This window comes from Octopus bimaculoides, chromosome 5, assembly GCF_046866305.1.
Source record: "Octopus bimaculoides isolate indiv1 chromosome 5, ASM4686630v1, whole genome shotgun sequence".
NCBI classification, from domain to species: Eukaryota; Metazoa; Mollusca; class Cephalopoda; order Octopoda; family Octopodidae; genus Octopus; species Octopus bimaculoides.
Window position 1 is genome coordinate 113,311,735 of NC_142932.1, and position 15,787 is coordinate 113,327,521.

At 36.1% G+C, this 15,787-nt stretch overlaps 1 protein-coding gene across 4 annotated transcripts in view; it reads right to left on the reverse strand.

The window, feature by feature from the left end:
- Nucleotides 1-4,866: 4,866 nt before the first annotated feature.
- LOC106868452 (protein transport protein Sec31A) overlaps nt 4,867-15,787 on the reverse strand; it is a 61,880-nt gene continuing 50,959 nt past the window's right edge. For 2 of the 4 annotated variants that reach the window (XM_052968153.2, XM_052968152.2), the window contains exons 25-29: nt 13,337-13,384; nt 8,919-9,044; nt 8,681-8,818; nt 7,632-7,703; nt 4,867-6,751 (exon numbers count right to left, since the gene is read on the reverse strand). In XM_052968153.2, the coding sequence (XP_052824113.1) occupies nt 6,569-6,751; nt 7,632-7,703; nt 8,681-8,818; nt 8,919-9,044; nt 13,337-13,384 (567 nt within the window). In that variant the 3' untranslated portion in view covers nt 4,867-6,568. The remainder of the gene's footprint in view (nt 6,752-7,631; nt 7,704-8,680; nt 8,819-8,918; nt 9,045-13,336; nt 13,385-15,787) is intronic. The other 2 variants (XM_089352983.1, XM_052968154.2) reach the window with 1 other exon arrangement.

Sequence of the window (15,787 nt, forward strand, 5' to 3'; positions counted from 1 at the left end):
TTGAGCGTGGCCGTTGCCAGTACCGCCTGACTGGCCTTCATGCGGGTGACATGTAAAAGCACCCACTACACTCTCTGAGTGGTTGGCGTTAGGAAGGGCATCCAGCTGTAGAAACTCTGCCAAATCAGATTGGAGCCTGGTGTAGCCATCTGGTTTCACCAGTCCTCAGTCAAATCATCCAACCCATGCTAGCATGGAAAGCGGACATTAAACGATGATGGTGATGATGATATATATATACACACACACCCCTGGGAGCTCCTCTATGCTGATGACCTTGCTCTAATTGCTGAGTCACTATCAGAACTAGAGGAGAAGTTTCAGGTGTGGAAGCAAGGTCCAGAATTGAAGGGCCTTAGAGTCAACCTAGCTAAAACCAAAGTCCTAATAAGTAGGAAGGTAGACAAAACACAAACCCCTTCAGGTAGACGGCCCTGCACGATCTGTAGAAAAGGTATAGGTAGAAACTCTATAAGGTGTACCCAGTGTAAGCTATGGACACATAAAAGGTGCAGCAATATCAAAGGAAGGTTAACTAGGAAGTTAGTTTTTGTATGTGGCAGATGTTCAAGAGCAATAAACACTGTGAATATGCAGAAAACAACTTCTGCCACATTCCAGGGAGAAATACTAGAAGTGGTTGATAGCTTCTGCTATCTTGGTGATCAAATTAGTAGTGGGGGTGGGTGCGCTGAAAGTGTAGCTACTAGAATAAGAATAGCCTGGGCAAAGTTCAGAGAGCTCTTACCTCTGCTGGTGACAAAAGGCCTCTCACTCAGAGTAAAAGGCAGACAGTATGACGCATGTGTATGAACAGCCATGCTACATGGCAGTGAAACATGGGCCGTGACTGCTGAGGACTTGCGTAAGCTCACAAGGAATGAAGCCAGTATGTTCCAATGGATGTGTAATGTCAGCGTGCATACTCGACAGAGTGTAAGTACCTTGAGAGAAAAGTTGGACCTAACAAGCATCAGTTGTGGTGTGCAAGAGAGATGATTGCGCTGGTATGGTCATTTGGTGAGAATGGATGAGGATAGCTGTGAAAAAGTGCCACAGCCTAGCGGTTGAGGGTACCTGTGGAAGAGTTAGACCCAGGAAGACCTGGGATGAAGTGGCAAAGCACGACCTTTGAACATTAGGCCTCACTGAGGCAATGACTTGTGACCAAGACCTTTGGAAATATGCTGTGTGTGAGAAGACCTGGCAAGACAAGTAAGACCATAACCCATGGCCTTTACCAGGGGTGTAGCCAGCCCACTTATGCATACCTTTACTTCTTTGGACACAAAACCCTGCTTGCAAAGACCTGTTGAGGCAAGTGAAATCAAAATTGAAATTGAACCAAATTCGATGACTGGCACCCATGCCAACCTTCCTTCATTGGACACTAAACTTAGCTTGTGAAGACCTGTTGGAGCAAGTGAGAACGAAAGTGAATCAAATTTGATGACTGGCACCCGTGCCAGTGGAGCACTAACAGCACCATCTGAGCAGGATCACTGCATGAGCAGCAGTCTCGCTCCTGTGCCGGTGGCACGTAAAAAGCACCATTTGAGCACGATCGTTTCCAACTTCGCCTTACTGGCATTTGTGCCGGTGGCATGTCAACAAAACATTAGACTGACTCCTGTGCAAGTGGCACGTAAAAATTACCATTTGCACGTGGCAGTTGCCAGTACCGTCAGATTAGCGAAGAGGAGGGGTGAGGTGGGAAGGAGAGAGAGCAAGAGTCAGACATAGGTGGAGAGAGAGAGATAAAAAAGTACTGTTAAATGGTGATTAAGGAGAAGCAGATGGTATCATTCCTAAATGTAATCTAATTTGAAATTTTGCTTATCCCTGCCCCTCAAACATGCTTTGAATCACCTCAGTATCTCAATATCATTAGCTATGAGTCAGACACAATCACTACACATAGCAAGAAAAATACTCTTATACTTTTCCTCCTCTAGATATGAATATCATGTGATTAGAACCGTCAAGGTCATTTAGTCAGTGGAAACTTGCTATGTGAAGAGCAGACAGCAAGATAAATCTTTTGAGGAAGAATTTTCATCAAGCATTTTGGCCCATTAGTTCCAGACCTTCTACGGGAGCTGAGCCCTTCTAGATCATGACTCCTATTTGTCTTTCAGATGTCTTTGAAATGTCACCTTTAGTGGGGATTGAACTCGGAATCTTAGGATTTATTCTATTTCTCTGAACTGTGGTGTATACCAGTGGCCACCACAAGAAATTGCACTGTGGGTCTCTTTCAAACCGGTGAACATATTTAACATAGCAGAGACTGTATTACAAAGATTGACCCTTCCATTCAGGGTTAGAAAATACTTCAAACCCCAACAGCTACTCACCCACATCCATAGCTCAGTTGTGACTCACAATGAAATACTGTTCCCACATCTGCAACAGATGTGTTTGGTTAAGTTTGCTTTCCAATTGCATGGATTTGGTTTCAGTCCTCCTGTGTGACACTTTCGACAATTGTCTTTAACTATAGCCTTGGGTCAAATCAAGCCTTCTGAGTAGATCTTGTAAATAGAAAATTTAAAAAATTCCATTGTATATATATATATATATATAGTTTTAGGGAAAAGAACCAATGTTCATGAACTCATTGATGAAAATCCATTGTCAAATATACATATATATATATATATTTAATACTGTGAAACTTAATTTAATTTTAATTTTTAATAAATTGATTTTGAGTTTTTACCTGTAATTTTGGATTTTTATCCCTAATATATATATATATATGTATGCATTTCTTCAGATTAAAACTTCCTAATTGCATTCTAAACTTAATCAAAATTTCAAGGTTGTCTCCCCTACCTTAACTACTTACAATCAGAAAATAATTGTTATGTCAGTAAATGCATAATTCTAACAATAGTTTTGCAATATGCTGCATTAAGCATGCTAGTGACTACTTTACAATTTAGTTTTCATGCTGCAGATATTCCTGGTTACTTCCCCCAGTCATTCTACATATCAATGTAATGAAGTTATTGTATAAAGTGCTCAGGTGCACTACTATATTAAATTGGAACAAATATTGGTACTATTTTCCAATGGGTGGTGTTTAAACATCATTATTTTTTCGCATGACAGGAGTATGTGACATATATATATATGTCGTGGCCAATGCCAGTACCGCCTGACTGGCTTCCATGTTGGTGGCACGTAAAAAGCACCATTTGAACGTGGTCGTTGCCAGTACCGCCTGACTGGCTTCCATGCTGGTGGCACGTAAAAAGCACCCACTACACTCTCAGAATGGTTGGCGTTAGGAAGGGCATCCAGCTGTAGAAACCTTGCCAGATCAGATTGGAGCCTGGTACAGCCTTCTGGTTTGCCAGCCCTCACTCAAACCGTCCAACTCATGCCAGCATGGAAAGCAGACGTTTAACGACGATGATGATACATATATTTTCTGAAAGGTGACATTTCAACACATCTTTCTATATGATTACTGTATAGATAGATTTTTCTACTGTTTTTACATTAGAAGTGAAGATGATGCTCTTTTATTTCAAGAAAGGAAAAACCACTGTATAAACAGGGCAATAAAGGATATATGAAGTTTCTGGAGATGGTGCCACAACTGAGAGAACTGTTTGCAAGTATAGAAATAATACATTTCTAAATCTCTCAGAAAGATTTATGCAGTAGTGATACGATGAAGTAGTTGTATGCTGTCAACTTAATGTGACAGTCTCCTGAAGGGAATAATACTACTGTTGGTTAGACCTAGGAAGCTGCACCGCTTCCTGTCGGCCTCGACACATTTCCTGTGTCATAAAACATAAGGACACAGGAAATGTGTCAAGGCCGACAGGAAGCGGTGCAGCTTCCTAGGTCTAACCAACAGTAGTATTATTCCCTTCAGGGGACTGTCACATTAAGTTGACAGCATACAACTACTTTGTAAGGAGTTTGCTAGAATCAAGAGTGAAAATTTTGATCTAGAAGACCATGAATATTGCAGAAAGCCTATAGTTTGTTGTTGATTGAATCAAAACTCTAATAAAAAATAATCTAGGTCACGCAATACAAGATATCGCAGATACCCCACTTATTTCATGAAAGTTATAAGGCATTTAAAAACACTTGGATATGGGAATTGCTATGTTTGAGTACCTCCTAATTTATTGGAAAAAAATTTAATGGAGAAAATGTAATGAAACCTCTTTAATCATTCTAAAAGCTGGTTAGCATCTGAAGAAGGTGATGTTATTGAAAGTTCATTATCCATCCTGTTGCAGACGATACCTACCATAACATAGTACCAAACTGGATTTGAACAACAAGTAATATCACCTGCTTATCTATTTGGCCATGGACAGATGAATGTCATCTCTAGAGATGAGGTTAGTAGAAATTGAAACATTTACAATGCAGGAAAGCTTTAGTTTTAGTCCAAGAAAGTATCATCATCATCACCGAGGCAGATTTTCTATGGTCGATGCTCCTTCTGTCACCAATCCTTACTGGTTTCCAAGCATGACCATTCACTCACTCACAAATTTCCAAGCAGGACCATTCACTCACTCACATATATCCAAGTATGACCATTCACTCATTCACATATTTCCCTCAACCAAATCCACTACAAGGCTTTGATTGCCCCGGGGCTATTGTAGAAGACACTTGCCCAGGGTGCCACACAATCAGAGCGGAACCTAAAACCGTGTGGTTGGAAATTAAACTCCTAAACCACACAGCCATGCCTGCACCCTACACTAATCCCAGTTTTTTTTTTTACAGGAGTAAAATAATCAAGAAAATTATTATTACTGGCAGAAAATAAATTTATTAGTTGTTGACCTTAAATTTGATAAACAAAGAAAAACAGCTTCAGATGTTTATTGAACAAAGTTTATTGCACATTTTTAATGTGTTAATTAACTGTAATACAATTACAAGTTTATTCCATACATTTTCAATGCATTATTCTTAATGAGTACAAATGAGACAATCATTTAACACTTGGGAAGAAGTTAAATTTATCAGAAAACAATTTTATTTCCTGGAAAAAATATACAAAAATAAATATTTCAATATTGGTCTGAAAACAAATTTTTGTTGTTTTTTTTTTTCCCAATTTCTCAAAAGAAAAAGAACTATTTTTCTTTTTTTTTTTTTTACTTGCTGTACATTTATACACCTTATGCATCATGATTTGCTTTTTTTGTTTTTCTAAAAAAAAATTTATGAAAAAAAATCGCTATTCTATTTTCTGACAGATTTATCATTTACCTAACTTCTAAGATAACAACACTTTTCAATGAAGAGTATTAGCCTAAACTTATAATAACACCAAATCAATAAGAATTTTTTTTTTAAATGTCTTTTATAATAAATTTTTACTACACAAAGCCTCAATTGGATGCTTAAAGTGCCAGATTTGTATACAAATATGTCATTGTTTGAGTAACTAATTTATACACAAGCCTGATTTAGTTTGTATTTTATACTGATGACAAGTTTGGAGACAAATTCAACTTATTTGAGATGCTGTGTAGGAAAGATTAAAAACATGGTTACAGAAATTTTGATCATAAATCATAACTATACAAGTTTGAAACATTCTAAGTATTGAACTTACAAATTTGATCATTTCAAAACAATTTCATCCAGTATTTAGTGTAACAGATACAATGAAATATAAATTTACCATATAATTATAAAATTTGACTAATAATATACAATGTACAAAAAAAAAAAATAATAATAATATTCAGTCAAATTTGCATTATTATCAAAATTCTGATTGTTGACACTAAAAATATTAAAAAAAAAATAAATAAAAATAAAAATAATGATTTTATCTTCAGGAAAGAAAAGTCACACTGCTCTGTACAATAAAGATAGATATTTGTTTTTCTGCCCTGTTCCCAGAAAATTAATTAATTTTTTTTTTATTAATGAGATATTTAATCTATGAACATGAGGATGATTGGTTTAAGAAACCATAACTAAGTAAACAAGTAGATATTTAACAAGTTAATTAGAAGCATGAACAGAACAAGATAGGAATAAAGAAACAAATAAAACCTTTAACAGAATTAAATTCTGTTGAAATATTAAAATTTATTGAGTTATCAGCAGAAGTTTTATCAATGTGTGATCAAATCATCCTGTTTGGGGGACAAGTAACAGGCGAAGTGCATGCAGTAATCAGAAGAATTATACTATAGATCAAATGAAGTTTAATTTAAGAATTAGCAGCAAAAAAAAAAAAAAAATAATAATAATAATAATAATAAATAAACATATAAATGTTTAATTAAATTCTAATGAAGGTTCCTTGAGAATTGTTTGGAAAAAAAAAAAATCTCAGAACGTGACATTTTATTAATAAATCATGATGTCAAAAGAATATATAGATTCCAAATCGCTAACATTCTGCTGACTCACCCGAGTTTCCAGTATTTAGCAGTTGTGTAGACGTAAGAAACTGCTAACACGATTTCAGAGAAATGTTCAGTTCTTTTCTTGTAGTTAAGGATTTATGAATAATCAGAATAAATGCAATAGAGAGATTTACATCACCCATTGTTCATCGTACTTGAAGATTGTTTGCTGTTTGCATTAATACTTTTAGACTAGGCATAAAGCTTCCAATTTCAGAAAAATTTCCATGCTTAATCATGTGAGCATGGATTTGTAGTCCTCTATCATAGTCATATTGTTGCAATGATTGTACAATTTGATGCAAGCCTTGAATGATGTTCTGGGACAGCTGAAATAAACAATATAAAAGATGGAAATGTTTACTTAAATAGAGGGTGAAAAAATGCTTGAAAAAAAGAAAAAAAAAAACAGAAAGACAACAAAGTCTGCTTCTTCCTAGACACATAAAAATGTTCTTGATTACATCTTTTAGGTCTACAAAAAATGGTGGATGCTACGAGTGAGAAGCTAGGTATGATATGATGGGAGTAGAAAAGAAAATCAAAAGGGATTATGTATATTTAGTGATAAGTTAATATTTCGTTGCCAGTGCCCCTGGACTGGCTTGTGCGGGTGGCACATAAAAGACACCATTTCGAGCGTGGCCATTTTCGTGCGGGTGACACGTAAAAGCACCCACTACACTCTCTGAGTGGTTGGCGTTAGGAAGGGCATCCAGCTGTAGAAACTCTGCCAAATTAGATTGGAGCCTGGTGTTGCCATCCGGTTTCACCAGTCCTCAGTCAAATCGTCCAACCCATGCTAGCATGGAAAGCGGACGTTAAACGATGATGATGATGAAAGTTAAATGTACTGGGTTACAGCTACAGAAATATGTGACAAAACATTCTGTTGTAATATCAATAAAATGATAACTAGAAAATTAGAAGTTTAAAAATCATCAAATGATTTTAGACTATTAACCTCATCTATAAACAAGGGGCCAATTGATCAAAGAATTACAATTTTTCTGAAGATCACTGCTGAGCTACTTCGATAAAAGAAGAAAAGGTCAGTTAGTGAAATTGAATCCCGAAGTTAAAACAACTATCTAAAACTGATGATAATTGCAATATAAAGTACAAGTCTGTTTATGTGAAGGAAAGAGAGAGAGAGAGAGAGAGAGAGAGACGAAGGAGGGGGAGTTATAAAACTGCAAAGTATCATACCGCATTTTCTCTTAGCTTGTCATATAACGCTTCCAGTTTCTTAACTACGTCTTCCAGTTTTCTTTTAGTTTGCTAAATATGAAAAAGAGAAAAATCAACATTTAAAAAACTGAAGTGGACATCCTACATCATAAAATATCAAGGGAAAGAAGTAAATAAACGAAAACCATGTTTTGTTAAAATAATTAAAAAAGAAAAAAATTAAGAATCTCAGAACTTGTTAGATTGTTATTACTATATTGTATTAGAAAGTTATGGATAAAAGATGGTGGGATTTTTCTTCTATCTTTTCCTTGTTTCAGTCATTAGACTGTGGCCATGCTGGGGCACCACCTTGAAGAATTTTTGAATACATCAATCCCCGTACTTATTTTTTTTTAAAGCCTTGTACTTATTCTATCAGTCTCTTTTTGCCAAACTGCTAAGTTACTGGGACATAAACACACCAACACTGTTTGTCAAGTGGCAGTAGGGGAGAAGCACAGACACAAAGATACACACACACACACACATGTATACAACAGGCTTCTGTCAGTATTTGTTCACCAAATGCTCACAAAGCTTCGGTCAACCCGAGGCTATAGCAGAAAACACTTTCCCAAGGTGTCAAATGATGTTACTGAATAATTAGCCTCATTAATTCAATTGTATGCATGCATGTTTGTTTGTTTTTGAGTTTCATTTAAGTTCTTCTTAAGCGAAGTCAAGCTGGTCACTAACAAAATGACCAGACTTTTTGAGTTGCGAGTGCCCAGTGTTTGTAAATATGTGGTTGAGTTCACTCAAATTTGTGCATTTGTTGACCTAAAGAATCTCAGATGAAGAATCTTTGGAATGACTAACAGATCTTCACTGTGTCACTAATAATTTGAATTTGGAGAATCTGCATCAATTTTTTTACTCTTTCTTTGAAAAACCTAGCATTTCTAGGTTCAAAGCCTAATGCACTTATGATGATAGGTACGAATGTACATATGTACATACGTATGTATTGCAGTGCATATCTAGATTAAAATTATGAAATAAGGATATTTCATTGTTTTACTTACAGCATTTGATGCAACTTTTAAACAGTTTTCAACCAAGGCATCAAATATCTCTTGTAAAATTTGATGTTCATTTGGCAAAGGTCCTTTTACAACTTCAGGTACAGGTTCTGGAGCTGGGTTAACTACAGGTGCTGATTGCTACAAACAGTAAAATATTTTAATAAGTTTCAATAAAACATACAGGTGTTTAAATTTATAAGTGAAATCATAAAAGTGAAATATTATTAAAATATCTAACCGGCAATTGAGGCTGATGTTCCTGGGGGTTGTAAATGTTTGGATAACTGTTGACAGGTTGTTGTTGATCAGTGTTTCCAGGAATTCCATACATTTGATTGGGAATTGCATTTGGAGATTCAAATTGCTGCAATTTACATAAGCAAAGATTAACAGCAGCTCTACAGGTAATTTTCTAAAAATAACATAAGCTTAATTCAGGTAAGTCTGTAGATAGAAGAAACCATTAATATTAAAAGGCGATTTTTAGTTTAATTTTCAGTCTCTCTCAAATATATGATGTTTGGTGCACCTACAGGAGACTGAACATGAAAACAATATCATATCAATACAATGTGATTGTTGTTAAACGGTTAATGAATTTTAGCATTATAATAAAGTTCAAATATTCACTCTTTGGTGAACACGTAGTTAATGAAAGTTAGAAATAAAGGCAGAAAATAATTTGTAAAAAGAAACACATTTTTTTTTTATAATATGAAGTTGAGCATTATTAATCAATATGAATTATCACCATTGATTGGAGCAGGTTTGGCAGTTTGATCAAGAAGTTCACTTCAAAACCATGTGGTTTAGAGTTCAGTCCTTGAGTATGGCACCTTGGGCAAATGTCTTCTACTGTAGCCCCAGGTTGAGCAATCCTTTGTAAATGAATTAGATAGATGGAAATTGCACAAAGCCTTTCATGTGTGTGTGTGTATATGCACATCATCATCATCATCATTTAACATCCATCTTCCATGCTGGCATGGACTGGATGGTTTGACAGGACTGCACCAAGCTTCACTGTCTGTTTTGGCACGGTTTTTGCAGCTGAATGCCCTGCCTAATGCCCACCCCTTTACAAAGTGTACTGCATGCATATGCATGCCAATTTGAATGTCTGAATTCTGCACAGAGCTAAGCTATTGACAGTGATGTTTGTTTACATCTTTGTGTCAGCAAATATTACAGCAGCCCCACACTTGAAGATAAGTGGAATGAAAACTCCTTACTAAAAATAAAACAGAGAAAGGTTAGTGAAAGGAACAGCATCCAGCTGTAAAGCAATGCCTCAGTATGTACTTGTGTGTGTGTTGTAAATGTAAAACAAACGAGTGAGTGATCGTCTACAACTTGTACTGTGTATAGAAACTGACAATGGCTCATGTCCAGTTCCATCATTAGTTGCTTTAATTCATCAATAGTTGTAGCACCACTGTCCTTCTTCAGTCTTGACCATTGTTTTAGAAGGATACTCATAGGTCAATATGAATAACATGTCAATTTAACGGTCTATCTTTTTTAAGCAAAAACAGACTGGTATCTCAGAAAGTCTTTTTGTAGTGTAATGGAGCACAGACATACTGTCTCCTCTCACTGCCTGTTCTGTTGTTGTTATAAAAGCCCTCTGGTCCTCTGACCTGGCACAAAGGGTCCTCCATCAGTTTTAATGATGAGTGCCCAGTTATTTGAACAACTGAACTACCTACTCATTCAATTAGTATGTAAAAGGCTGAGTACTCAAAAAGCACATGTACTCTTAACATAGTTCTCAGACTAAATTAGCATGACGCTCTGAGACAAAGGAAACCCTTTGAATTGCAAGAACAATCCATTTGAGTCTTTCATATTTCTTGTCTAGCCAGTTTCACCTTCAAAGCTTGCCTCAGATGCTATAGAGAGGGACTGAACCTGAGCCCTCATCTTATTGCCAAATCCAACCCCACTTTATTTACATTAGCCCTTTTAACCAATCCTTCTTCTGTAGAGTGCCAATCATCAGGAATTTCCTCTCCATCTACATTATTTCCATAAATGTCAGTCTATTAATGCTCAAACTGATTCATATGAATCTCACCAATCTTGAAGGGCCTGGGAAAGTCATGGGCACTGTTCCTTCTTCAAGCTAAAGCAGAAAAGGATAAAAGCAGCTGCAAGGCTAAAACCCACAATGGCTTAAACTAAACACTTGCTGTTTTTAGATACAATTGTAAAATAAATATTCCCACAACTAGAACCAGTTGTGAGACTATACTACACACCAACATAATTATAAAACTGTTGGAATTTTAATTGCTTGACAAACGGCTTGCTATGAGACCATGTGTTGAAACTGAAATGCTTTACATTGTGAGAAAAGTCAACACACACACACACTATATTTAATTTTGTTTGATTTCTTGACAGTATGTTATAAAATGTCAAAATGTTTTCTGATCCACCTACAACCTGAAATGAAATACTTCCCATGGCATTGTTAAAGATATGAAATAATTGTTAAGATGTTTCTACAAGGTTTCATTTTATAACCTCAGAAATATGCTATCTATAGATAGCATATCAAGTAATAGAGATACTATTTATAGTCTTATCAAACTGCTGAAGTAGCAATCATACAGACATTTTTCTTAAGATGATGGGAAAATCAGATAAAGTACAACTGCTATATTTCTAACAAATATAACTATGTGGTTAATGAGTTTATGTCACACTCTCAAGGCTCTAGACAAGATCCCACTGCAGGACACCATAGCCTTGGGTCAACCCAAGTATTGTAAGTGAAACTGGGTGGATGGAAACTATGCAGAATCTGGTTGAAAATTTAATATAGTACCACTAGGTCCTTAAGTGCTTTAGCAGAGTCTGTTCTGTTGTAAGCATTTAGCTCGTGTCTCTAGTCTGAGGGTAATTCTTGGGCCATGGTTTCAGTCTCAGAGACCTTCCAAATGTCAGGTGGGCTGGTCCTTCAACCTCTGACAAAGTGACAAAATATAACAATAAAAAAGCAGCACATGTGACCACAGAGAAGTTCCCTTATTGGTTTAATGACTTATTTGTTGGTTCATAATAACAACAGAAACTTTACAAAAAAAATAAAAATCACATACAACCAAAATAAATTTATACAGTTGCTTCCTTTTTTTTTTCTTAAGATGGCAGGGATATCTGATTGCTATTTATAACAAATCAAGTCCCATGTAAAAGGATTGGATTGATTGATATCTCTAACAACCACATTAAGGCTACCTTGGCTTGTTGATTTCTTTGTTGCTTCACATAAGATTGATGTTGAAAGTAGTGGTGATAGAGTATGAGTAAAGTTGACACTTATAGGCATTAACATACAAATTTTATTTGAAATTATTTTCAGGATTATATTTTCTGTTTTTACAACATCAAAGAGCATACTCATCAGCAGTTATTTTTCTTCAAAAGTGCTTTTTTCCCCCCACTTAATCTTTGGTTATTATTGTTGATTAGCTTTAAGTCAGCTTTGATTGAACAGACAAATGATCAAAAGTACTGAGCCATAACCATGCATATTCTCAGCCTCATAATATAGCTAAGAGTACATTCTCCAATGTTACCTTCCTCATTTGAGATAGAAGAGTGAGAATTGAAGGAGATCTGGCAACTATTCATAGCAAGTCCAGTGACTACATAGAGTTTTTTTCTCTTGTAAATTTCTAGTATCTTTCAGTTATCATTTTGTATAAAATGACTGGCACCATTTGAGCATGGCCAACGCCAGTGTTGCCTGACAGCTACCTGTGCTGGTGGCATGTAAAAAGCACCTTCAAGTGTGGCCAATGCCAGTGCCACCTTACTGGCACCCATGCTGGTAGCATGCAAAAAGCACCATTTGAGCATGGCTGGTACCAGTGCTACTTGACTGGCTCCTGTGCTGGTGGCATGTAAAAAGCACCCACTACACTCTTGGAGAGGTTGGCGTTAGGAAGGGCATCCAGCTGTAGAAACTTTGCCAAATCAGATTGGAGCCTGGTGCAGCCTCCCAACTTGCAAGTCCTCAAGCAAACCATCCAACCCATGCCAGCATGGAAAGCGGACATTAAACGATGACGATGATGATAACAATGAATTTTAAAAAATCATAGTTGGTTGATGACTTTATGAATAAGTGATGACTAGAAATCTTACTAATGCATAATATCAAATATTCTTGGTTTGTTTGAATAAATCAGGGATTGCATTATTCAGAGATTAAACAATAGATAATTCTGAGATAATTTTTGCAGTTCAGTGTATAGTGTATATAATGCCATCATTTGTTATTTACTTACCCTCAGACAGAAGAAACAATATTAAACATAAAGAAGAATTAAATATGAAGAAGTATTTATAATGAAAACATGCTTGTTGAGTTTCATGCAGAGAATGTTAAATAACAAAATGAATTTAAAGAAAACTGATCCATTAAAAGAAGAGTTTTAGAAAGTCTTATGAAATATTTGTAGATAATCAATGTTAATAAAAGCTGCTGAGAACTAATGCAAAAAAAAAAAAATAGTGTAAGGACGCATGCATATTATTAGGTAAAAGAAGCAGAAGATTTCATGCATATATGAATATCTAAAGGACTTAAGGACTTCCAGGAGAAATTTATAAACAAATGGGCCCTATACACCAAATCCTTACCTGTACAGGTGCCGGGTCAACCAAGGGGGGATCATTCCAGCCTGAATGCTACAGAGATAAAAATGGAAGTTCTACAAGGGATAAATTTATAGTGCACAAAGCTAAATTTAATAAGCATAGATGCAAAATACTTTAGATTTACATTCTCTTTGGGATAAACTTTGTCAATGAGAACTTAGCATTTTGGAGTCTTTTTTCCTCACATGCAGACTTGTGGAACTTTTGATTTAACTGATAAGATCTAAATATTCCTGGTTTAGTTATACAGCACACTCATTTCATGTTCTGAACCCAATATTGTATATATATATATTACTCTTTTACTTCTTTCAGTCATTTGACTGCAGCCATGCTATAGCACCGCCTTTAGTCGAGCATATCGACCCCAGGACTTATTCTTCATAAGCCTAGTACTTATTCTATCGGTTTCTTTTTGCCGAACCGCTAAGTTACAGGGATGTAAACACACCAGCGTCGGTTGTCAAGCGATGGTGGGGGGACAAACACAAACACACATACACATATATATATACATATATACGACGGGCTTCTTTCAGTTTCCGTCTACCAAATCCACTCACAAGGCTTTGGTCGGCCCGAGGCTATAGTGTGCCACGCAGTGGGACTGAACCCGGAACCATGTGGTTGGTAAGCAAGCTACTTACCACACAGCCACTCCTGCGCCTATATATATATATATATATATATATATATATATATATAAATACACCCAATGTTGGAGTGAAGATTTGTTTAGGTTAAGAAAGATCAAATGATAATCAGTAACAGAACAAATGAGATACACCTGTCACCATAAGCTCTCACCAAGTCTAATATATATAAATAAATACACACACAGGTATAATATGATTAAGAAGTTCATAGCACCACCACAAAATCCTGGGTTCAATTCCATTATGTGGCCTCTTGAGTATATGTTACTATATTCTCAGCTGAGGTCAATCCATGTTTAGTAAGTGAAACTGGGCAGATGGGAACTGTGTAGAAGCCTATTGGGTGGATTATCTCAGCAGTTCAAGAGGCATCGCCTTGTCACACCCTGTGTCATGCTGACTCTGCCTGAGAATTACAATAAGGGTACACATGTTTGGAATACTCAGTCCTTTACACATTAATTCAGGAGCTGGTAATTTGGTTGATTGAATAACAGAATCCTTGTCAATAGAGATTCACTATTACACACACACAAACACACAAGTCATTTAATCCCTCATTCAGATATGTATAGATAGAAACGTTATGTTGATTTGACAAAAAGTAAGCAAGGTTAATTATATATTTTATAGTTTCGTTATTTTGTACATCAACTCCAAAACAAAGTATATTTATATACACGAAATTGATTAATTTAATCATATTCAAATCACTACATCTTCATTTTATCATTTCCCATCTAAAGCTAACCAGAAAATGTCAACTAGTTTATTGGCAGTGTGCATGCTATCACAATCTTTAGTCTTTATTCATAACAGAGCTGTATATCTCCTCTAGCATCTTCTATAAATATTATATAGGTTTTGATGTTTCTAAGTTGGTGGTCTGTTTATTGCAGTTGGCTCATCACCATCCTATGATGTGTTATTCTTGTTTACATCATTTGAAGTCAATCATTAGGGCTTTGTTTCCTACTCTCATATATCCAAATAAACATTAACTACCCAGAACACACTATCATTGATGCAAAGATAGCAGTCATGGACCAAAATAGTAATGAGACAACCCAGAGTACGTCTAGAAAAGGGCCCTTGACTGATTGACATAGAGTCACTCACAGACATGCTCCAACCACTGATTCATAGGCACACTGTCTACCCCCTCTCCATCTCTTCTACTGCTACCATCTGGCTTTTGCTCCTCAGAGCTGCCTGGGCTCATGACCCCAACTCTCAAGCATTTCTATTCCCCTCACCTCTCTTTTCCTCATCACCGTTGTTCTGTTCAACTCCCTAAGCTTCACACTAATCCCTATGCAAGTCCTTCCGTCCCAGAACATCAACTCTTTGGAACCTCTCTGGAACCCCCTTCCTGCTCTATCTTTCTAGCAAGTGTTTAACATACAAAGGTTTAAGAGTACCATTAATGGCATCACTCTCGCCAGTCTAGAAGGCCCTGCAAAGGCCACAAGTGCTGCCCTTTCCTTCGATCTAGGATGTAGGGGGGAAAATGGTTAAGGATATTGAGATTGATAACTCAATAAAAATGTAACTACCACATTCTCACTAGGGAAATATTGTATAAAACCTTAAGGCAACGCAGGCATTAAGTGCAGAGGTAACTAATAATCACATTCTAGCTTGCATTAAGCAACATTTGCAAAATAATGTGACAAGCAGGAAAAATTATTTTATCAATTGTTGAAAACATAATATAATAGTTTTATACAATAAAATTTTTTTGTTAAAATAAAGAAAAAAACAATACACAAAATCA